Source organism: Lineus longissimus, chromosome 10 (genome assembly GCF_910592395.1).
Source record: "Lineus longissimus chromosome 10, tnLinLong1.2, whole genome shotgun sequence".
Taxonomy (NCBI): Eukaryota; Metazoa; Nemertea; class Pilidiophora; order Heteronemertea; family Lineidae; genus Lineus; species Lineus longissimus.
In genome coordinates, this window is record NC_088317.1 from 13989099 (window position 1) to 14014855 (window position 25757).

The following is a 25757-nucleotide window of genomic DNA, read 5'->3' on the forward strand; positions in this document are numbered from 1 at the left end:
AATTACTAGGAATAATGGCATTTTGAAGAATTTAGGATTTGGCCCCCTCCCTGGAGGCCAAACGGCAAATCAGATCGCACCAAACTCTGGTACCTGAGATCACCTGACCAAGGGGTACATGTGTACTTAATTTCTGATCAATAGTCATTGCAGTTAAGAAACGTGCCATAGTTACGGCCTGACGGCGAATTTAGGCCATTTGACCTCTGTGACCTTGACAAGAAGGTCAAATTAAAAACCTGCGTGACATATACTGTATGGTTAAGTTAAGGAATAATCACATTTTTAAGGTTTTTGGATTTTGCCCCCTGGTGGTCAAGTGGTGAATCATATTGGACCAAACTTCGGTCCCTGAGATCACCTGACTAAGGGGTAAATGTGTACCAAATTTGGGATCAATAGTCATTGCAGTTTAGAAACGTGCCATCGTTACATCCTAACGGCCAATTTACACCATTTGACCTCTGTGACCTTGAAAAGTAGGTCAAATCAAAAACCCGTATGATATGTGGTGTATCCTTGCTAGGAGTACCTACCATAAATTTTTTTATTGAAAACGGATCATTAATAAGAGACATCACACTTTTTATTTTTTAAGTTTTAGCCCCCTGGCAAGCAGGTTAGGGGCCCGCCTTGAAGTATGCCCCGAAGTGCCAAGCGACACTTAAAGGCGGTGCGCACAAGGCTATGGAAAGTGAAGCCAAAAATCATAATTTTTCAGTTTCTGAGGGGGAGGGAGTTGGAGGAGAAACTAAAATATTTGTTTCTATTGGCTTCACTTTAATTTTGCTACAGCTCCTAAGTTTTAGTACGGCAGCATTTTAGTGCCACTAAAGAAGAAAAAAAGAACAAATTTCTCATAATAACGACTTTTAATCTCGTAATAACGACTTTTAATCTCGTAATAACGATCTTCTCTTCGTTATAACGACTTTTAATCTCGTAATAACGACTTTATTTTTCGTTATAACGACTTTTAATCTCGTAATAACGACTTTTGATAATAAAGTCGTTATTTAATCTCGTGATAACGACTTTTGATAATAAAGTCGTTATAACGAGATTAAAAGTCGTTATAACGAGATTAAAAGTCGTTATAACGAGAAAGAAAGTCGTTATTACGAGATTAAAAGTCGTTGTAACCAGAAAGAAAGTCGTTATTACGAGGTTAAAAGTCGTTATTATGAGAAAGAAAGTCGTTATTACGAGATTAAAAGTCGTTATCATGAGAAAGGAAGTCGTTATTACGAGATTAAAAGTCGTTATTACGAGAATTTTTTCTTTTTTTTCTTCTTTAGTGGCACTAAAATGCTGCCGTAGCCTATTTTAGTGTTTTAACGACGCCAATTTTTTTCTAACACAGTTGGTTTCTCATGTGAGTTGTCTGTTTCAGTCATACACAAATTGGATCGTGTGTATGGACTAGAAGATTTAATTCAATGAAATATTCTTGAAAATCGACGACCAACTTCTGTACACAATACACGCATACGAGGAAATCATGGGTTAATGTTCGTTTGTGTGCAGGGGCGGAGAAGCATTAACCCCTGATTTCCTCAGGATGTAATACACGTTGTCCCTACGTATTTAAGCTCCCGTCAGGTGGCCAGTGTGTAACCACTATTGGCCAGTTCCGGGCCACTCTCTGCAATGTAGGGCCTAATCAAGAGAGTGGTTGAGTCACTGTACGGGCGCCAAGTGGATATTGAATTATTTGCCGACATTGTAGGCTAATTACATGAAATAATCGCCTTGTTCAAACCATATATTTTCATGTAATTATATTTAGGCCTACGTGGTTGCAAAATCCATGGTTTGCATCCCGTTATTAAAGTTGTGGAATCATGGTTTCATACCTGTTCAAAGATCTTTTCATCGGATGCCACATTTACCAAGCTAGAATATCTGGATTCCGTTCTTCAATTCAGGCAAATAATCTTAATACTAGCCAACTGCTTCTTCGGTCAACTGCCATGATGGCATCATCCTAACTATATTACCCCCCCCCCCCCCCCCCCCCCCACCACCACCACCACCCGAGTCTTCTTGCTCACCAGCCCTATTAACGAAGAGCTCCCTATCAAGGCCCGAGCCTTCCTCATATTAAAATATAGGCCTACAGCAGAATATCATCGGACGTAGGTACTTATAAAAAAGGGGGATATCCAATTTGGGTATTCAAAAAGGGAAAAAGTTAATGTGCGATGGGCAAGACCCAGTCGGAGAAGTCGTGTTGTCCGAGTCCGGGCGGGTTGTACGGCAGCAGTCTGGTGTAGCTGATCAACGACAGATGGCGTGGTGACTCCGGCACCGCGCTATCTCGCAATGTCGTAAGTCAGTGGAACCAGACCAGGCGGCAAAGCAGAGGGATAGCAAATGAGGGGATTCCAAAGCGGAATCTATCATTGAAATTGCCCGACAACGATACCGTTTTGAAAATTATAGTCCTTTTCGTAGATTCCGCCAAAATAATTTTGGATTCCGCATGCGGCTCCAGATGAGATTCCGCTTTTGCACACCTCTGCGGTTTGTATCCCATGGCCATGAAACGTTGCAGTTCAGTCAATGGTTTGAAACTAGGCCTAGTGTCCCTTTAACTTAGTCCTGAGACATTTTTCTGGGAGGAATTCGAAGAGAAAGAGATCATTTAAATGTAATAGGGTGTTTTCGCAAATCCCCGATATGCCAATGCGGGTGATCAGGAGCCTGAAAATGGGATAGACGTTCCCGTCGGTTTGCGAAAACTCCCTACTCGCATTGATGTATGTTTGGTTCAGCGCCGCCTATGTACAACAAAACTAACCATGTGACCAGAGCAATGGCGACGAGTTTCAATGATGTGAGAATCAAAGAAACTCTGAGAATACGAATAGGTGAGTTTCACAAGGTGCACGGCGTTGAAAAAAAAAATTATGTATACGGAAGGTCATATTACAACCAGTAAACAATATGCCAATTGCGCCTACTTTCGGTAATCGCTGGGAGATCGGTGAACGAGTGTTTGTTATGATTGATCTTTCCGTGCATTTTGACAGTTTGACATGCATTATACACATGACATTGTACATACATCATGTACACACAATGTGGATACATGCACATTCACTTGCACTGCAGGCATGTTTGACACTCGCTCATCAATCAAGACACTTAATTGGCAGGTTACCCCAGCTTACTCTTCACCCAGACAATTATGACACATGCCAGATCGATCACACTTTGACATTGACTGAGTTGACATGACGATGGATGGTTTTCTCCACGCGCTCCGGCCTGCGCTTTCAAGCAGGCTGGAGAAAATCATCTTCCTGTGATCTGGTGATTCGGATCAGACTCGTTCACTGATGCAGTTTTCTTGGGTATTGGAAAACTATGGGACTGGACTGGGAAAGTCTGGACTGACAGTGACAGTCATCGCTCTCCACCGCCTGAGTGCTGTCAACATTATGATATCTGACTTCTGAGTGGGAATTGGGAGCTGATGATAACATGTGCTAATAGTTGGGGAGCGGGTCCTTGGGTGAGGCACTTGGCATGCAGAAGGGTTACTAATACTATTACTAAGTGTGAGGTGTGGGTCCTAGGGCAAGACACTTGGCAGATTGGGTGTAAAGGTACTGGTGTGGGTCCTTGGGCAAGAAACTTGGCATGCAGAAGGATCACTCATGTGACTGAGGTGTGGGTAATTGGACAAGACATTGGCAGAATGGTCACAAAGGTGGTGGTGTGGGTCCTTTGGGAAGGCACTTGGCATGTAGAAGGGTCACAAAGTGTGAGGTGTTGGTCCTTGGGCAAGGCACTTGGCAGAATGAGAAAGGTCACGAAATGCCAGGTGTAAATTAGCATTTGCCTAGGGGGCAAGTTGGCATTACGTAATCATTTCTCAGGCATAATCGCTTGTGCTATTAAGGGGTGCGTATCTTTGTTCACAGAGTTCTTGTTGGCCCTCACACAGCATCACTCATGAATCACTGCCAGAAAGATAAACATGTTGGCTAAGCCACATCCTAAGTACTTAAGAATCCCTATTTTACAAACCTTCTCGTTTCTTGCCACAGTGCAAGTAAAAATCCTCATTAAAATTTGGATTCTCTATCTTTGGGGGGAGATTCTGGCTCCATGATGACTTTGACTTTGAGAACCGATGGGATATTGGGAAATGTGCTGGGACAGGACACCAGTTTATCAATTCCAGGCGGTGAAGAGTCACTGTCAGTCCAGACTTCCCAGTCCAGTCTAGTGTTTTGTAATCCATAGTTTTCCAATACCCGTTTTCATATTCATGTATTACACTGTGAATGTGTTGAAATTCAGTTGAAATCCATTCAATTAAGTAACTTTTTGGTCCTGAAGGCCGATGGTTATCTAGGGGAGGGGGCTGAACATCATATGGCTGTGGCACAATATTTTCTCGAGCATGATCGAACCTACATGCAAGGTAGAATGGGGTAACTGTAGCCCCGGTTTATTTGTAGCCCCCTGCGTTGTTTGATACATGGGGATATCAATCAGTATCATAGGCAGGGGCTACTATTAAACCGGGGCTACAATTACCCCATTCTACCTTACTTGCAAGTTCGAAGAAGAAAAAAATTCTGCACATGAAATTTTTCTGCTCTACAGTAATTTTGCAAACATGTAGACCAGAAAATTATCATGCTGTTGACATGATTCTTTTTTTTTCAATTGCAGCGGAAGGTCGCAATCTTTGCTCCCCCGCAGGCCTGACGAGTACAAGTACCAAGGACACCTACTGCAAGGTTACGCTCGATCAGGAAGAAATTTTCAGAACTGCCATTGTTGAAAAAACACTCAGGTATATTTACAAAATGATTTTCATTGCTTATTTTACTTCTCAGCCATTGTCAGCCCTTCCGGGTTAATGTGCTGAAATGGTTTTCTTATCACCACATGTAGGGTAAAGTGGGCCATGTTAAATTAGCGGAATGAGCAGAATAAGTGGAATGAGCGGATTCTGGGCTTCAATTCTGGAAAAGCCAGTATTTGTTGCGATGATCATCGCCATGCCTGAACTCTGAAGACGAAAGGAGGTACGGTAATACAGCGCTGCACACAGCTACCGACTGAACTAAACTGTCCCTACAGACCAGTTTTCATGCCCTGATTGCGAGTCATGGCTTAACGACTGTAAAAAGCGATTTTCAAATAATCTTTGTGGCGTATCGAACAAATTAAAAAAACTTATTGAATTCATTAAGTTCCATTTTGTATGAAATTATATAATCGTATTTTGTACAAAATCCGCTCATTCTGCTAATTCTACATGGCCGGTAAAGTGGCAGTCGATAGCCTCCTTTGTTGATTATCCTCCTTTTACAGATAGCCCACTTGTAGTGGAGGTATGATCATGCCTATTGGTATTAAAGTTGATAGAGAGAAGCTATCACAAAAATCTAAATTTTAAAGACCTACGCTGTCGGTTGAAAAAATATTTGGCACGTAATTGAATTTGAAAATTTCAAGTTGTGTGAAGGGGCTGGGGGATTGTGATTGTAGCAAGAACTAGCAAGGCGATTTGTCTGAAACTCGCATGGATGACACCATAGCCCAAAACATTAATTATGGTTAAAAAATGAATTAAAATTGACCTAATTAATTTCTGTTGTCTTGCTTCAAACCCCAAAAGGTACAATAGTGGTACTGGTAGCTTGGCATTTTTAGACATTCCACAAGAAGCGTGAAGGCAATCTCCTCAAGATAGTGAAAAAAATTATTTTAAACACCAGTGCTTGACTTGGAGCAGCTAGTTATCTTTTTGCCAACAAAAATAAAGGAAAAATAGACTTTCTGCATTTTAGAATGCATTAACCACCTGACAATGTAGATCAAGAATGTTAAGTTTGAGATTTAGATAGAATAGTTTACTTCTGACGAGATTGAATAAATGGTGAGGAAAATATATATGACCCACCACAGCAAAATGAGTCGCATGTCGCACAGAAGATGAGCCTTAAATGACACCAGGACATAATAGAAGAAATTGATATACTCAGATTTCACAAAAGGCAGACAATAGTGAAATGAACAACCGGTCCGTCTCAACCTGTCAAGCTCGGAGCGACATCGGACTCGTCACATATTGACACAATAAATGTGACCCGTTCCAGCAAAACCAGTCGCATTTCGCTCCGAGCTTGACAGGTTGAGACAGACTGGTTGTTCATCTCACTATTGTCTGCCTTTTGTGAAATCTGGTGACATAAATTTCTTCTATTATCTCCTGGTGTCATCTATACTCATCTTATGTGCGACATGCGACTGGTTTTGCTAGAACGGGTCACAAGTACCCGGGCCTTCACATTAATTTGTATGGTATTGTACAGGCAGTAAATTTGAGTATATTGGATGGAATATTTCAGTCCATTCTATGGTGAAGACTTCCAGTGTGATGTGCCCAAGCAGTTCCGGTTCCTCTCCTGCTATGTCCTTGAGAAGGCTGGAGGTCACATGCACTTTCAGGACAAGGTCATTGGCAAGGTGACCTTGAAGAGGGATGATATCCAGCGCCATCATGGGAAAGACTCTTGGTTCCAACTCCAGCAGGTTGAACCTAACACGGAAGTACAGGTATAATATGTTTATGGGGTTGGTTCAATACCTGGCACTGGCACTGGCACTGACACAGGGACTTAAAGAAATGTTTCAAAAGTAAGTCTGATGTACAGCATTAAGCTGAATCAAGTCAAAGTTTAAAAATCAAAACATAGAAATAATACATGATAATACAGCCTCACCACAGCCAGTGGGCTGCAGCCTACACCTAATGCTGGTGTCCCAGACTGCTTCACTAAGTTATAACCTATCATGTCAATTACATTGCCCACATTATAGGACACAATACAATATACAATAAAAACTTGTAAGGCGCTCAAATCCAGCAATTAAACTGTTCGAGTGCGCCCCCTAGCGAGTAAAGTACTTCTGAAATAGGACCGTCTTTAGAGTGTTCCTGAAAGCAAGGAGTGACTGAGTGTCCCGTAGATTACAGCTTAGAGAGTTCCACAGTTGGGGAGCCAGAAAACTGAAGGCACGCCCACCAAATGATGTAGTCTTTGAACGCGGCAAGTTCCTCGGATACCCCTAGTAGGAGACTATTGCAATAGTCCAGTCGTGATAACACCATGGCCTGAGTCAGTGTCCTGGTTGCTTCATTTGTGAGGAGGTGGCGAGCAAGTGCCACATTTCTGAGGTGGTAGTTGGCAGAACTGACAACAGCTCTAGCATGGGAAGCCAGCGACAGTGATGAGTCAAACAAGACCCCGAGGTTCCGAACGGGACCATCCGCAACATGAACATTGATCCCAGCTATGGAGAGAGACTAGAGTCCAAGGGCGCGAAGGCGCTGTAGTGTTCCGAACAGAGCAATTTCAGTTTTTGATGGATTACCATTGAGAAAGTTAGCGGTTAACCAATCCTGAATGGCTAGCAAACATACCTCAAGCTTTGCGCATTTGTCCAGAACAGCAGCTGCATTCCGAAACAGCTGAATGGCGGTATACAGTTGGTTATCATCAGCATAACCATGCCGATCCATGTCATGAGCATTTATAAGATGCCCCAGTGGTATGATGTAAATCAAAAACAACAACGGACCTAGCACGGATCCTTGAGGTACACCGTATTTGAGGGAATGAGGAGTGGACCGTTTGCAGTAAGTTTACAGTATGCAGTAAGCAGGTCAAGGCTTAGTCTTAAGACTTAAGACGATAAAAGAAAAAAATACTTCAAAGAAGCTTTCTCGATGGTTCATTCGACTAGTCAAGGCTGCTATACAAGCCTACCAACAGTATGAATTTCAGGGAACTGCAGACCATTTTGGAATGCATCCTTGGGCCAATGCCAGGTATTGAACCAACCCGTGTTTATAGTCAGGTGGCTGGAGGAGTCACCTTCAGTGTTCTCCACTCCTTTTTTTATCGCCACAGGATGATTTTGAAAATGGACCACCAAAAAAAGGTTTCACATTAAGGTGAAAATCTCACAGCGCTGTGGGTTATGAAACATCTCAATCTATCTGCAGTGAAATTCTCAAGAAATAAAATAAAGTGTTTGAAACTGTTCTAAAATCTAAAAAAAAGATTGGAGATACAAGTTTTGAGGGGCAAAATTGGGTTTAAATCTAGTAGCACTTAATAGAAGAACATTTAAGGACCGTCCATGAAGTAGGTGCGGACGGAAGGGGGGAGGGGGGTATCTGGTACCGATAAATGTTTGCAGATGAGTAGAGGAGGCGGGGAGGGGGGGGGGGTTGAGGCCAGTGCGTACTGGGTGCGTACAGGGGGGAGGGGGTACGAAAATCCGGTTTTAGTGCATACATACATGTACTTTATGGATGGTCGCTGAGTTCCCTTTTGGTGTCTAGAATTAAAGTATTTAATAAAAATTGTTATATCTTGCTTTCCCAGGGTAAAATCCATCTTGAAGTGCGATTTGAAGAGTCAGTTAGCGGCTCAAACTCTGGTCTCAATTCTCACTCACAACAGAGGCTAGCAGTCAGGTAAGACATGACATGAGTACTTACGGCCCATCTCCCCTTGCAGAGGTAGGATGTATGTGATCCTCTCTTGAAGTTCCCAGCCAAAATCATGAATGAAGGAGAATTGTGACTTTTCGCTTTATTCTGTCTTGATGAAGACCAACAAAACTGTAGGGCTGGCTTAGGATAACAGGCATATATTTCACACCGGAAATAAACCTAGTGAGGCCCAAGTAGCCCCTAGTCATCATACTAGGTAGCATAAGCCTGTGTCTGTTTTTTTCACAGTTTGGTCACTGCAGTCTGGCCATCACATTCCATTTCTCGCATTGATTTCTTTGAGATATAACCCAATCAAAACTGTAGCTTAAGTCAAGACTTTGATTACTGAAATGGGTCTGGTTTCACTGCCCCTTTCTCATTACAGAGTATTGGAATGTAATAACCTAAATGTAACCAATGGTGCTTGCAACCCGTATGCAGTTGTCTCGTTTTCACTTGGCAAAACCAAGCAGAGGCCTGAGGTGCGGCGGACAAATGTCAAGAAGAAAATGACGTGTCCTCACTTTGATGAGACATTTATATTTGATGTGAGTAGTAGTCCTGTGGCAGAGGGGATCATGTGTGAATGTCCCCTATCCTTCCAGGGGACCTTTTGGAGAGTTGAAAAATAGGAAAAGACACCAACCTTTGTCTTAATTCGAAAGCAAATTGGGCTTGATTTACAAGTGCGACAAGTTCTGATTTCCTCACCCCCAAAACCTTGGGAGACACCAAACTTGACCTTCAAGCTCCTTTATTCTGGGAGTTACTGTAAACCGGGTCATTTTTGCGTACTTTTTAATTTCGCCATCTTTTTCACTTGAGTCATTCTAGTATTTGTAATGATTGTCCAGTAACTATATATTCATTTTTCAGTTTGAAAGCAAAGGTCAAAATCTTGATAGAAATGCGTATAGCGTTGAAGACTTGACCAGTGCAGAACTAAATATATCAATCTACCATGATGAAATGCGGGTCTCCCGGGAGGTCCTGGGCAGTATCTGGCCAGGGGTCTTTCTAGGAGGCATCAAAATTCAGTTAAAGGATCTTGACTGCCAAGGCACCCATCGGGCATGGTAGGTTAACTTACTTTCATGCTGTTTACACTAAATACAATGGAATGGAACCTCTCTTAGTGGACACCTCTGTATAATAAAGCAGGACCACTCTCTTTATTGAGGACACCAATTTTTGTCCTATATTGGTCATTTTCATTCAATTTGACCTCTGTAATCAGGACACCCCTCCATTAAGGACAGTAATTCTCAGTCCGTATAGGGTGTTCCCAATACATGCAATAGAGAAGTTCTACTTTAATGCAATTGCAAGGTCTGCCATTAGCAAGTTGCGTTTACACATTACACAATTGCCTTCTTATTAATAAGTCACGCCTTAAACACAGAGTTTTTAATTCAGACTTTCATCGATGAGTGACTACAGAACAAGATGACTGCAGCCTTGTTTAAAAAAATCGTCTCTTCACTTAGGCCTATTGACAATGAAATTGAGCCATATAGCGGCGGCTGTAGTCTAGCTGTATCCTATTGTTGTTTTTTTATCATTATCATCATCATCATTACCGGCGTCGTAACCCCCATTGGATTTTTGCCGGAGGTATGGAGTCCACTACGGGCTACTGTCCACCTATGTGAGATCATTTACCTGCCCTGGCGTAGACACTCAGGAACAAGGGACCACGGCTTTCAGTCTCATCCGACAGACCCTCAAATATTTCATACTTTGTATTTTAGTTCCTTGAAAGCCACGCCGGTTCATCCAGAAATATAATCCTAGGTTCTCCCCGGGATCGAACCTGGGCCCAATTGCGTGGTAGCCAGCGGTGTTAGCCACTAGGCCTATGAAGCTCCCTCAAGTTCGGTATGAAATGATGAAAAATGTGAGCTTTTGTCTTATCCTTTTTCTCCAGGTATTTTCTACAGCCGAAGGAAAATGGACGGCAATCCCAGCCAGATCTCGGAGCACTGCGGCTGAAGATCACTTTCACCACCGACCACGTATTTCATTCCATGCATTACACAGAACTAAAAAATCTCATACTAAGATCTCCAAATGTCCAGGTAAGTAGGTCAGTCATTATTAAAGGCGTACACCGTTCGTAATCACTTGTGGTCCAGTTAAATTATAGAAATCCACTAATACACAATACCGTACTAACTGTACTACGGTGTAGTACAGTTATTGTGAATACAAATTTGTTTAAACTTGGTATTCATAGTATTTGTATATCAGTCTACACAACGGCAATGTTGACATATTTCGTATGTTTTTCTGTAATTGGACATCTTTTTATTCAATTCGAAATTCAAAGTTTTTAACGAACAGTGTAGGCCTTTAAGCCATGTTTCACTTATGCATGTAGCAAAAATAAATTTGTCGGTCAAGAATCTGCAATATCCAGGGTTTCTGCCAGCGCGGGGAAGTGTAAATACCCACCTTTGCTTCAAGAAGGTGTATGTACCCACCTTCTCAGGGTTTCATACAAAGGGAGGGACATATATCCCCCCCATCATTTGGGCATGGGGGGGGGTCCCCCCATAATCCCAATTAATTAGGTTATCGAACCTTATGTTCTAAAGTCTGTAGTGGCATATTTTAATTACTGAGAAGTGAGAAGCAGTTTTCAGATGCAAAGAAGCTTTGAGAGGGGTCATTTTCTTTTCTTCTTCAAAATTTTCTTTTCGTCCCCCCATGAAAAAAATCCTAGTGGAAACCCTGATATTCCTTTCTTATAAAAATTGGCCAGTAACAGTGCATTGGCCATTGTCCAGAAATTTGAATCGACTTGATGCATCAACCATTAATCATGTCATCTTCCACGATGTATGTACCTCTCCATCCCTTCAACTTCAACTACAAATTTCAACTTGGTCTCTCTCTAACGTATAATCTGGTCACACTGGCAGCTTCTAGACTTGTGTTTATGACCTTACCAAGCTGCTCATTACCACAAATCTGCACTGGAGAGGTGAAACTTATTACCTCGTCTGATCCTTCACATTTCTTCTTAATCCTGTGAGGACATAAGTCTGGGCTCATTCTACTTTACCAGTTGACAGCATGTGGACTGTCGATTCAGGTAGATAATAATAGCCGCACGTACACCACCTGAAAATGGACCACCAATCTTGGTTCGCGAACCAATGCCGCACCATCGAAAATCCACCAAGCGCGTACACCAGCGCTGCAGCTAGTTATAAAATCCGGCTACAGATGGCGCGCAAACAATAAGCAGAAAGTGCCATTTCGAAAACGCCGCCTGGAGCCGAACCATCTAACTAGCTAATTGCCGATCCATTTGCGCGTACACCACGACAAAGCCGAGCTTTTAACAAGCCGGGCGAATTTGGACCATCAAGCTTGGTGGGACAAATTTGCCCGGCAATTTGTATCGGCAATGGATTGCCGAACCAATTTGTCGCGGCAATGTGGTGGTGTACGTGCAATTGGTCCACCAATATTTTGTGGTGTAAGCGCAGCTATAATCATCTTGGCAGTGCCAGCACAGCAGGCAGCACGGGTCTCCCAGACGCAAGGTTGATTACGTAAGATTACCACAGCAGGCTGGCCCCAGCTATCAACAAGATCAATAATACAAGGTAATCGGAATTATGAACCAAACTTAGTATGGAGGAATTGGAGATGATTTCTTATTGCTGGAAGTTTCTCTAGCGTAGATTTGCTGCATTGTTCTTTCCATTTCAGCCAGTAACATCGAGTATAGCATACATACTTGGTGAGATTGCGGACAAGGAGGAGGTAGCTCAACCATTGGTGCGAGTATTCCTTCACGAAGGCAAACTCATTCATTTAATCAAAGCTCTTGCTCAGTATGAAATCACGAATACAAGGTGAGGTCATCGTATTTACTTTTGCTCGCTGGGGCTGTTCAATGACATTGAGTACGTAGGCATGCTAGAGCCCATACCACCACCTGCGTACATACATGACATAGGCAAGAAGATGATCAGTTGATATTGGTGTATGCAGCTGACAGCAAAATTGATGTGAAAATAATGCACAACAGAATCAAATACTTCCCCCCCCCCACCTGCGTGCAAAATTGACACGAAAATGTGTATTGATTTCAGTCATCAATTGCCCCAGGAGACAAAAAATTCTGTATATCTTTTGCATCTTTGTTCTAAAAGTCAGGCAAACTTTATGATTTCCCACCAGCAACTGGCTAACTTTAGGATTTGGCTACCTTTCGAGATTCTGCTTGTGTGTTACAGTGGAACTTCCCTTAGCAGACACCTCTCTATTAAGGACAACCTCTCTATTAAGGACTCTAGTTTTGGTCCCAAATTGGTTGTTTCCATTCAATTTCGCCTCTCTAAATCAGGACACCTCTCTATTAAAGACACCCATGGGACTAACAGGTGCTGTCCTTAACCGAGCTAGGTTTTCTGATTAGAGAGGTCAAACTGAATGGAAACAACCAATTTAGGACTAAAACAAGTGTCCTTTATAGAGAGGTGTTCCCTAAGGGAGGTTCCACTCTATTATCTTTTTTTTGCAGTGATCCTAACACAATATTCCGAGGCAACTCATTACTCACGAAGTGTATCGATGAGCTGATGAAGCTCGTCGGACATCAGTATCTCCATGACACAATCAAAGCAACAGTTGATGCGGTAAGTAGACCAAGCTGGAAAACCAAAAGTAGAATACCGTGCGCGGAAAGATTTTCGCCAAAAAATTGCCATGAAACACCTTTGTGCACATTGTGTCTCATTATTTAACTCTTTCAGCCCGCAAAGCCGTATATACACGGTTCGCCATGTTTTATTTCACAGCTGCAGACCGTATATGCACGTTTTTTCAAATTCAAATTTCCTGCACTGTCACATGATGATGCCTTCGCCTTAAAAATACACTTGTGGGACTCGAGCAACATATGGCAGGGCATTGACGATCTTTTCAGTCAATTATAGTTGGATTGGTAACTATCAGATGGCGCTGCAATCTGTCCTGTCATCTGCCGATTTTGAAAGTCAGATTTTCTGAAATTCGCCTCGGTTTTTCAATCAAACCGCGCCAACGAGTTACGGGCTGAAAGAGTTAAAGGCCTACGCCGTTTGTTACAAATTTTGAATTTGTAATTGAATTTGTCCAATTGCAGAAATACATACGTACAGAATATGAATTTTATCATTGGTCATTGCCGTTGTGTAGACTGTATATACAAATACCATGAATGACCAAGTTTAAACAAATTTGTATTCACAATAACTGCACTACGGCATTATGTATTTAGTGGATTTCTATTTAAATGGATCACAAGTATTTACGAGTGCCGTACCCCTTTAACTTGTGTCCTTCTGTGATGACTTCAGATCTTCATTGACGCCAAGCCGTGTGAGATTGATCCCACCCGGTTAAAGGATGGTGAACGTGTTGATGCAAACATGGTAAGTTCTGGTAACTGTGTCCTGCGCAGCTTTGATAGGCGATAAAATCTGGAAATGAGGTTGATTCTCTTGTCAGGTTTGCCTCCTACACAAAGTCATATGTCAATCAGGCATTCCTTTTTGAATTATTTGGGCTGATAATTGACCGGGTAATGTTCCTGCCCATTTTATTTTCACTATTTCGTAGGCATAGTACAATGTAGTTCTTGATCTAAAATCTTTAAAGGCCGTTCGTTAAAAATCTTGAGTTTGTGATTGAATTTTAAAATGTCCAATTGCAAAAATTACATACTAACTATAAATTTCAACATTGCCGTTGTGTAGACTGATGTACAAATACTATGAATATCAAGTTTAAACAAATTTGTATTCACAATAACTGCACTATGACATTGTGTATTAGTGGATTTCTATTTAACTGGACCACAAGTAATTACGAACGGTGTACCCCTTAAAATCGAGGAACCACCTCCCCCACAAAACGAACAGTTTTGATTGGTAGTCTGAAAGTTGTCAGGTTCATTTTACCACGATATGTAATTTTGTTCAGGCATTTGGACCCGATTCTTCAAATTATTCTTGGGAGACTATTTTATTCAAAGCTTTTATAGCTATCAGAGCAGAAATAAAATTTACTGGTCTCGGTCCCTTTAAAGACTTACAATGACTGTCTGACTTGTATAACGTGATCTTGTCTACTATTTAAGTTCGATACAGTGAGCACATCAGCCATTTCATTTCAAAAGTTGGCAGGTTTTTATCTACCCACCTAACAATGAAAAAGTTCTCGATCATGAAATTGTAAATCATCTTTGAAAACTTTTCCAGCAAAATCTAAAAGGTTATGTGGAACAAACGATTGGTGCTATATCTGACTCTGGTCTTGTATGCCCGACCAGTATGTGTGAGGTGTTCTTCGCCTTGAAGGAGGCAGCCATGAAACATAGACCAGGTGAGTAAAATCCCCCTCCCCGTCTGCCCACCCTTGCCCCACTATCCCCATTCAAGTGTGTGTCTGGGGGGGGGGGGATTTTTACAATCAGTCCATATCATATCTGGAGTTTTTGTGTTTACTACTGTAGAACGGAAATTTTCGCGGCATAACATTTTCACCAAAGCCAAACGATGGACATATTAGGGCAGAATATATTCACGTGTCATGATTGTCATGCGCGTTAGATATTTCTGTGCAACACTGCGAGTGTTAAACCAGCTAGCACCTGGGGTTGATTTGCTTGCCAACCTGACGGTCCAACCCACCAATAAGCTTGGAGAAACATGGGGGGGGCTTATCTCCAATAACTGCGTTATAATGACAAAGTTGTTCATACATGTACGTTCGAAAAGATGATTTTAATGGCACAGAGCTTCGTATTAATGTGCACAGACCATGGTCATCCTTGTACCTTTTCACTCCCGTTTCTCTGAATAGAGGTTCTCCACGTGACGTCACGTCGTTTTGACGGCCACCTGCCAATACATTTCCTTTACGTTGTGACCACGTGTGACGGCCAATATGGCAGTGCAAATCAATTGGTAACGTCATCATATGATGTCAGTGAAGAACCTCTATGGACTCCTCAAGGAAATGCATCATAAAAGAGTCCATTTTGGAAGGTGGGGCGTATTTAAAAGTCATTACAGAGTAAAACAGGTGTACGATTGTTGATTGAAAATGCATCGTAACGTCTCATTTTGTTTGTTTTTTTCCTCAGATCACAAGGAGCTCCGCTACCAGGTTGTGAGTGGCTTCATCTTCCTCAGGTTCTTTGCTCCAGCCATTTTAGGCCCAAGGTTATTCCAGTTACGCTCCGCTACAGTGGTAAGTGAAAACTACAGTTGTACCTCTCTTAGTGGACACCTCTCCATTAAAGACACCCTCTCTATTAAGGACACTGGTTTTGGTCCCAAAGCTGTCATTTCCATTCAAATTGACCTCTGTAATTAGGACACCTCTCTATTAAGGACAGCATAAGTCAGTCCCAAGGGTGTCCTTACTAGAGAGGTTCTACTGTATTCTCATGCTCACAGCTTTTTCTTGGAGAGCTTGGAGTCTTTCTGGAAGGTTGAGAATGAAAAAATGTCTTGAGCAACTTAACCTTGATGACGAGTAGTTTTTTTTCGCAATTCGCAAATGCACTTAAAAAATGCATAATGCATTAACCCTTTCACTACTGAATTTCTATGAAAATCACAAATTTTGGAAAATATGAACTCCCGTGAAATAATATTTCACATTGTTTCTATTCAACCACCAACTACAGTAGAACCTCCCTTAGCGGACACCTCTGCCAGGCGGACACCTCTACATTACGGACACGTCCGGCCAGTTCCGATTTTTTCTAAGTCATTTCCAATAACAAAAACCTCTGTACGGCGGACACCTCTCTATTCCGAATTGCGGACAGGGCAATAGCCAATTTTTGGTCCAATTCCCTCCTAATTAGTGAATTACGGACAGTAGGCAAAAACAATGGTTTCCCGCGTGCGCTTGGAGAGTCAAGTTGGCCCGACAGGTGTGATATTTGCGTAATTAATCAACGTAATTACCCCATGGCATTGTGTTTTTGTATCCTAATTAAGCCGCGGCATTTGTTTACTCATCTTTTCAACTAATCACATAGGCCTATTGCATGTATTGTGTCAACGGACACTCATAAATCCACGCGGTTTTGTCAGTGTTGCGGCGAATATGCGTTAGTAGAGAAATTAGAAAACATTAATTATTAATCAAAGGTGGCTGATGGACAGAAATTATGGTGTTTTTTCACACATTATGACATGTCGAGGAGATTTTGCAATACAAGGGGCACCTTTTACTAGAGAGATTATTCACGCTCTGAGTTCCAAAGTAGCTCACATCATTCAACGCAACATCACAAGCAAATACCGATCAGCCAACAGGTTTAAAGTTTCTACGCTAGATGTCGACACAGAGAAAACCAAGACCTGCAAGGCGGAAACTTCAAATCCACCTATCAGACGATTTGGCATAACCTCTCTAGTGCGGACACCTCTCTATTGCAGACACCTTGGCCCAGTCCCATGGGTGTCCGCAATAGAGAGGTTGTACTGTACTTCATATATGTATCAGTTCTCAAAGAAATATCTCTGATCTCTGGGATGGGGTCAGGATACCTCCAGGAGAATATATATCATGGCTGAATGATAGAAGAACTGCATCTTTTTCTTTGCAGGATGCCCCAACCCATCGAAAGTTAACTCTTGTTTCCAAATCAATACAAAGTCTAGGGAATTTGGTCAGTTCAAAATCTGTAAGTATACTATGATTAGATTGAAATTGCTAAGGCATTGCTTTTTGAACTCTTAAACCCTATGACTACCAATTGCCCCTGCAGTGGTGATGCAGAAAATATGTGACCAGCTCTGGCAAAATGAAGCGGAAGTCACATATAGGGCAAAGACAGTAAAAGGGAGAGGTAGAAATGATTTTATGTCTTTCCTGGGTCATTTCAACTACCGGTATGTCTAGAGGTGTTTCGAGGCCACTAAAGCCATAAAATACAGCAAATGAGTTGCTTCTTCCAATGCTTATCCCTAAATAACCCATTTTCGGACAAGGTTTTCTCAACTTTTCACTTCAGAGAGTTCAATTACAAATTCAAAATTTCTAACTAACAGCGTAGGCCTTTAATATCAATGCCACAGCAACCATAATTTTGACGTCGGTTGAAAGGGTTTTTTGTTTGTTGAGCCATATTTCTTCCGATGTCAAGTCAGTAATTACATGTACAAACACTATTGTTCATCATAAACAAAACTCAGTCACGGGCATGCCACGTTTTGGGTTGCTCTTGTTACATTTGCATATTGATGAAATGTTAATGCTTTTACATTGCAACTTTCCTTTGCAGCCTGTGTTCGGTTTCAAGGAGGAATATATGGTGCCTTTGTTTCAGCATTTCTGTGACTCTCACTTCATAGAAAGTGTACGAAATGTAAGTAAAATTGCTTTTAATTCCACCCAAAATTTTTTTAAACTTTCGACCATGGTGAGCTCGAGTAATCATATATTTTGTCAAATGCCAATTGTTGTATAATTTTTTCTAGATCCACCATTGTTTTCTGTGATTATCAGAGTTTCCCTTTAAAGAAATGACTGTCTGGATCCTTCAAGTTAACCCATCCTCGGAGCATACAAAAAATGTATTCCTGTGTATTATAGACATCATTAGAAGCCAAGAAAACTCAAGTACTCCTACACTTTCTGTCTGCTTTGGGCAGTGCTTGAGGGACATGAGAGAGGGGAGAGAAATTTCAGTAGGGAGCCTCATAGCCTAGTGGTTAACACTGCTGGCTACCACGCAATAGGGCCCGGGTTCGATCCCGGGGAGAACCCAGGATTGTATTTCTGGATGAACCGGCGTGGCTTTCAAAGAACTAAAATTCCTGGCTCTTCACAACACGTACATTAACGTATGAAATAGTCGAGGGTCTGTCGGATGAGACTAAAAACCGTGGTCCCTTGTACCTGAGTGTATATGCCAGGGCAAGTAAAAGATCCCACATAGGTGGACAGTAGCCTATAGTGGACTCCATATTTCCGGCAAAAATCCAATAGGGTTACGTACGACGCTGGTAATGATGATAATGATGATAATGTAACTCACGCAGACTGTCATATCATCATGCTTCTATTACTGCATTGAGTATGCCTTCCCATATCTTTGGAAACTGAGCAGTTTAATACTGGTCCAAATCATTTTTATGACAAAATCAGTTTACTACAGTGGTCTGACACTCTGTGTTGCAAGAATTATTATTATTATTATTATGTATCTTTCTTCATGTAATAATCGATTACATTGTGGAGTGCGTATAACAAAAGAACGGAAGGTGACAAAAAGATTCACAAATACCGTAATAACATTTGTATGTTTACAATAGTGTACATCAAGCCTAAAAAAACCCGGCGGAGGACGGCCACAGAAATCAGAGCCAGCCCCCAGTCACCATAAGATAGTGCTTATGAGATCTATTGTGTGCACAGGAAGTATGGAATTATGGAATATCAGACAATCACTTAGCTTACATTTTATGGTCTCCTTGTTGCACTATGGAGTGCAACTATGAGCGGTCCAATGAGCTACCAAGTACCAAGTAGGTTTCAATTGACCTACTTTCGTGGCCTACTGACCCACTTAAATACCGCTAGCGCTAAGACAGTTTGATTTAACACTGTAGCTTATTAGGAGTAGGATGACACTGAACCATTTTCGTGACATACACAACTTCTTCAAGATTGTGAGAGTATTCCTGTTCATAATCAATGATTACTGATGATTATTTCCATGCTCATTTTCAGTTTTTAGAAATCATATCATCAGCTACAAGAGCCCATTCAAAAAGTATGTGCATAGAAGTGCCTGTCGTTCTCAAGGAAGGGTGAGTTCATTTAATTCAGACACTACATCTTAACAGGGGTTATTAAATTGAACTGAAGCTGAATTAAGTCATAAGCCAAGTCTCACCAAAGATGGTCTCAACGCCAATTCCCAACGTCTTGGACAATGTCTTATAAGCATACATGTATGTACAATACTTAATAAAGCACGTTTCAAAGCCTGAACTTTTTGTTAGCTACATTGTATCACAGAAGTATGCATTAGGAAGTTGAGAATAAGGTTAGTTTAAAGGGGTACGCCGTTCGTAATAACTTGTGGTCCAGTTAAATAGAAATCCACTAATACACAATGCCGTAGTGCAGTTATTGTGAATACAAATTTGTTTAAACTTAGTATTCATAGTATTTGTACATCAGTCTACACAACGGCAATGTTGAAATTTATAGTTAGTATGTATTTTCGCAATTTGAAATTCAATTACAAATTCAAAATTTCTAACGAATGGCGTAGGTCTTTAATGGCGTTGAATATGTTGATTTAAAGCTGAACTGCACACCTATCTCACATAAGTGAAATTCGCTAGTAAAAAGTCATTTTCGTCATGAAATATGCCTCAAACCATCTGTCTTTGCTGAAGTGGGACTTGATTGCCAAAGTCTCCTACAGATAAGGACCCTGAAGGCTGTACCCTGGATAGAAAATGAAAAAAAGATAGTTACGAACTTGGGACCAGTCATTCTCTAATCCTTATTTTAAAGAGGTGAAGAGCTGACTTTTATGTGTTTTTTGTGATATTGCAAAATCAGTGATAAGGTCGACTTTAATAGATTTTGAAGAAAACAATTTTTCATGACCCCTTTATTCCGTGAACAATATATCTGGCCAAAGTCTCCTAAAGATAAGGACCGTGAAGGCTGTGCCTTGGATAGAAAATGAAAAAAAGATAGTTACGAACTTGGGACCAGTCATTCTCTAATCCTTATCTAATAGAGCTGAAGAGATGTGCTTTTTGTGATATTGCAAAATCAGTAATTAGATCGACTTAGATTTAGAAAAAAACATTTTAGGACCCTATATTTAGACGGCAGGCAGACAAACCACATTCGATCCGGATGCGATCCGATCAAACCACATTCAGGTCTCAAAAATTGCACGCATTTAGACGATCAGCACAATCCGGTCTCATCTGGACGCATTTCTGTAGATGTGGAACTCTCCAATGCCTGTTGCTTGTGGAGGTGTAAAAAATATGTTAGTGTACATGCGCTCAGGTAAAATGAATCCGGATTTGGTGTCAATTTGGACTGAGACAACGCTTTTGATCCGGATGCATCTACCGGTAGATTAAAAATACCTCGATCGATGGTTTTTTTTTATCCGGATGGGACCACATTGATCAGGATCATTTTGCATTGAGACGAGAAAAATTTAGATCACATTCTGATTCAGTCGGATCGCATGTGGCTTTTTTCCTGTTGTCTAAACGGCCCTAATAAGTCTATCACCATGAACAATATATCTCTTTGTATCAAGGTATCTCATCAAGAGGGCGCAAGGACGCAAAAAGTTTGGAGTGAAGAACTTTAAGCGACGATACTTTGTGCTGACCAATCACGAGTTGGCGTACTCGCGTGAAAAAGGGGAGGAGCCACTCCTGCGATGTCGTATTCCCATCGAGGAAATATTAGCTGTAGAGCGGTTAGAAGAAGAGGCATTTAAGATGAAATATGTAAGTAAATACAGTAGTACCTCTCTATTAAGGAGACACTCGGGACTGATAAGTGCTGTCCTTAATAGAGAGGTGTCTTGATTATAGAGGTCAAGTTGAATGGAAACAACCACTTTGGGATCAAAATTAGTGTCCTTAACAGGGAGGTTGTCCTCAATAGAGAGGTGTCCGCTTAGGGAGGTTCTACTGTACTTTACAAATTACTTGTATTCAAGATTGAGCCGTTGCTGCTTGGCACTGCTGGAGAATTTTTTGGCGCATATTCAGCGGGTCTTTTTTTTATTTATTTTTTTTTTATTTAATCAAACGTATGACATTACATGGAACTTTTGCCAGGAACATGCCGGCAAATTACACCACCATGCTCCTTTACAATTAATTGACCTATAAAATACATCACATACATTTGATTTTTTTTTGGTATTGAAACAAGACAACCCCCCACCCCCCAGACTAAATTTTACAGTAAGTATTGAATTGGTTCCCATATTCAGCGGGTCATCCTTTAATAATAACGTATGATTATTTACAGATGTTCCAAGTAGTCCAGCCTGAACGTGCACTCTACATGCAGGCAACTAACTGCGTGGAGGAAAAGGAGTGGACTGATATCCTGTCCAAAGTTTGTGTCACCAACAGGAATAGATTAAAAGAATATCATCCTGCAGCATATCTCAATGGACATTGGCTTTGGTAAGTAAACCATGATTCTGCAAACCTTCTCAGTGGTTGATAAGTAGTTTGCCAATTTGATTACGTTTTTGGTGTGCATTATCAGTTAAGGTACTACACCAGCTGGAGGTTTTGTAAATACTGGAGCTTTTAGAAGGCCTACTGACTCATATATATCTTTAAGAATCACGAGATTAGATTCACTTGTTTCTCCCCAGGTTTCGTATAAAAATAGGCAGTGGTTCATTATGTAAGCACGACTTGGTACACTGAGATCCACTGAGTTTATTGACGCAATGTCTGATCAGGTAGAATGGAAGCAAATCTGCAGGTTTTGGGAGATGTATACTGCTTCTACTATTAAAACTTCGATGATTATTCTTAACATTTCTGTTTCAGTTGTAAAGCAACAGACCAGTGTGCTCAAGGTTGTGCCCCCGTCACAGGGGGCCTGCCCCCTGATATCAAGATAGATATTGATCTCGACCTCGAATTAGAGCGAATGCAATCTTTGTTTGTTATACATACTGACAAGCTGGATTTCATGCAAGGTGCGTTCGCTTAAGTTAACCCTTGCTCTATGTTACTCTTAGAAGGCCTCTGTTCGTTAAGTCATTTGAAAGAAAGCTTGAGTTTGAAAAGCTACCGTTGCGTGAAAAGGCACTGAATGGCAAAACATATCCGCGAGACATCCTGCACACAACATTTGTGACCCGTCACAGCAAAACCAGGTGCATGTCGCTCTGAGCATGGCAGGTTGAGATGGACAGGTTGTTCATTTTCCTATTGTCTGTCTTTTGTGAATACTGAGGACATCAATTTCTTTCATTATCTCCTGGTGTCATTTAGGCTCATCTTCTGTGCGACATGCACCTAGTTTTGCTGTGACGGATCACATTTTCTTGTTCAGACCGGACAAACGAGTTGCACATGCTGTGTTGGATACCAAAGAGAGTTTCGAGTATGACAACTCAATGATTATCTGGTGTGATGTGATCAAAATTAGAGCCCAGGCAATTTTAAGTTTTAGACGGTGCGAAACCTATAATCAGACAACACAAATTGAAAGGTATACGCCATATGTACAAATTTTGAATTTGTATTTGAATTTTTTTAAAATCCAATTGCAGAAATACATACTCAATATAAATGTCAACACTGCCGTTGTGTAGACTGATACTATGAATACCAAGTTTAAACAAATTTGTATTCACAATAACTGCACTACGGCATTGTGTATTAGTGGATTTCTATTTAACTGGACCACAAGTAATTACAAACGGTGTACCCCTTTAATAAGCTGAATAGCGAGCAAGAGGGCAGATTTTTCTTTTTTTGGTACTCACAGATGGGTGGCTATCCTATATTTACTCAGTGTCGTCACAGCAAGGAAAGAACTTCGTCAAAGTGCTATTTTCTTGTTTTCATTTCACTTCTGCAAATATCGAGATCAGCTGAATTCTATCCAGCTAATAAGAAATGTACAGCCATGGTCTCTTTGTTGAGATTGATGCATAGGCAAAGCGTTGTGTGGAGCTAAAATGAGACCATGGCAAGACCACGCTTACGCCAATTTTGCAACGTCACGGACAATACCTGCACATGTAGCATGGGAAACTCAATATTGGGGTGACGCAGATTGCGACATTTGGTGGGCTCAAACTATTTCTTATGATTATTTACATTCAGCATTCATTAATTTATGTTCAATGTTCTATGGTGGTATCGTGACCCTATTGGCCCGCCATACTTCCTCATGTTCAAAATATAAATGAGTTGAATGTTGACGCCTGATCCTTTTTGCAGAGATCGCCTCGGGTCAGAAGGGTAAGGTTGATGTAGTATGCATGTAGACACATCTAACTTTGTGATTCACTCATTTATCATATACTAGTTTCTGTTGTCATATTTCTGTTCTAACATACTTTCATTTAATCCGTGACAGTCTCCAAGGAAAAAGATCTGAGGCATTAAAGTCAACTAACAGTCAAAGTATGCTGAGATACGAAAACTTTGGGGTTGAACTAAAATCGAGATAATTCCCCAGAAGACAGGCAAAGGATTTGAAAGCATCACCACTTTTGAAAGCAACAATTTCAGAGCTACACCTAAGATGGTTTTTCTATCTCATTATACGTCAAGTAGAGTAGACCCAATGTCAAGGGTTAACTTTGAATTCTAAAATACCTCCTAATCAGGGAATCACTTTGCGTGGCCAAAAACAAATAGATGTTGTCTGTTGTTTGTGCTGATAATGTAAGAACTAAAATGTCCACCCTCGAGAACAAAATGAAAATTGCGTTGTCAAAGATTCCCAATCTCCGATTCGCAATCTAATCCAGAGAATCTGTAGTTGCGTTGGGTTTTCTTCTTCTTCTTCAGCGTTCGCTCTGAACTTGGAGGGGTCATTCTCCTAGGAGTAATCCTCCTCCAAGGCGGGTTGAGCGTATCCTGCGTGCCACTTCGGTTAGGCGCCAATTGGGTTTATTGGCCTAGTGGTCCGACTTTGGCGAGAGAGATAGAGTCCACGCAAGCTACTCATGTTTCTCACTTGGTGGGGTCTTAGCTTGCCCTGGCATAGACACCAGGTACAAGGAACCTCGGTTTTGAGTCTCATTCGAAGGACTGTGAAGAGCCAGGAATTCTAGTTCCTTGAAAGCCACGCCGGTTCATCCTGACATACGATCATGGGTTCTCCCCGGGATCGAACCCGGGCCCTATTGCGTGGTGGCCAGCAGTGTAAACCACTAGGCCATGAGGCTCCTTCGAGAGCAAAATGAAAATTGCATTGTCAAAGATTCCCAATCTCGATTCCCAATCTAATCCAGAGAATCTGTAGTTGCATTGGGTTTGAGTGGTTCATTTTATTGGCATATGTTATAGAACACGTGACATAGTTTTTCATTTGTTTATACCAATCAACTGCGAATCGCAAGCATCTGATTGGCTCTCGAAAAATCAACATTTTCAATTTTTTCCGGTGATGGAATGGAGCATAACTGTCTTACAGCTAATCAATTAGAATGGGGGTATAGATAGAAAATAAGATCTGTAGCTCTTAAAAATCACTTAGCATTTGATAGGTTTCCTGCAATAGTTAATCATCATAGCGTATAGGATGGTAGGCAAAGGTTTTTAGCTCACCTTTGAATCGTGAATAATATATGACGCCCATCGACTGGTGGCCATATCTATGACGTATCAGAGAATGGTTATGAAGTGTTGAAGGTTCATTGGCTTGACTCTGGAATGGTAAAATTTGAGCGACTTCAACAGGCAGACAGTGGATGAAAAAATTCCAAAACACCGACTGGCCATCAATTGGCATAGCACATTTGTGACTCGCTCTACCAAAACTAGGCACTTGTCGCATCTGAACTTGACAGGTTGATACGGACTTGTTGTTCATTTCCCTATTGTAGACCTTTTGTGAAATCTATTACAAACTGATTTGGTCACATTTCACAAAAGGTCTACAATAGGGAAATGAACAACAAGTCCGTATCAACCTGTCAAGTTCAGATGCGACAAGCGCCTAGTTTTGGTAGAGTGGGTCACATTTGGTAACCACTATGGCTAGATGCAACAATGCAATAACTCCATGTATGACTCACTACTTATTTTTCTGTGATGGGTCAAATATGGTATTAACCTCTTGAATCCCAAAACCTGAAAATCCCGGGATCCGAGGGTGGTCACGTGGTTTAGAAATTGGGTCTGACTTTCACGATGTACAACCGCCAAAGTCCGGTACCGAGGCACCATCTACCCAGGCATGCTCTAACTGACCCTACTGTACATCAAACATGCAAAAACAAGCAATAAACTAGCGTCCCAGCTCAAGGAAATAAAAATATCACTGAGACCGACCTGTTGGTCGTTGGGAAAAAACGTTATTTTAAAATGGCCGACTGGTCGGTCAACGGGATTCAAGAGGTTAAACAAGCAGAATTTGATCGGTGTAGTCTTGCGTTCAGTCCTTAGGGAATTTGCTTATCAAAGTCTTCCCAAAGCTTGTT

General features: G+C 41.3%; 1 protein-coding gene across 2 annotated transcripts in view; it reads left to right on the plus strand.

Moving 5' to 3' along the window:
- The first annotated feature begins 2806 nt into the window (after nt 1-2806).
- Nucleotides 2807-25757, plus strand: part of LOC135494468 (ras GTPase-activating protein 3-like) — a 33533-nt gene continuing 10582 nt past the window's right edge. The window contains exons 1-19 of one of the 2 annotated variants that reach the window (XM_064782480.1): nt 2807-2873; nt 4693-4816; nt 6381-6588; nt 8427-8518; nt 8925-9087; nt 9416-9615; nt 10467-10617; nt 12263-12408; nt 13080-13194; nt 13897-13971; nt 14800-14923; nt 15687-15793; nt 17169-17246; nt 17847-17930; nt 19298-19377; nt 20871-21066; nt 21599-21759; nt 22138-22289; nt 23545-23565. In XM_064782480.1, coding sequence (XP_064638550.1) covers nt 2819-2873; nt 4693-4816; nt 6381-6588; nt 8427-8518; nt 8925-9087; nt 9416-9615; nt 10467-10617; nt 12263-12408; nt 13080-13194; nt 13897-13971; nt 14800-14923; nt 15687-15793; nt 17169-17246; nt 17847-17930; nt 19298-19377; nt 20871-21066; nt 21599-21759; nt 22138-22289; nt 23545-23565 — 2332 coding nt within the window. In that variant the 5' untranslated portion in view covers nt 2807-2818. The remainder of the gene's footprint in view (nt 2874-4692; nt 4817-6380; nt 6589-8426; nt 8519-8924; nt 9088-9415; nt 9616-10466; nt 10618-12262; nt 12409-13079; nt 13195-13896; nt 13972-14799; nt 14924-15686; nt 15794-17168; nt 17247-17846; nt 17931-19297; nt 19378-20870; nt 21067-21598; nt 21760-22137; nt 22290-23544; nt 23566-25757) is intronic. The other variant, XM_064782481.1, reaches the window with a different exon arrangement.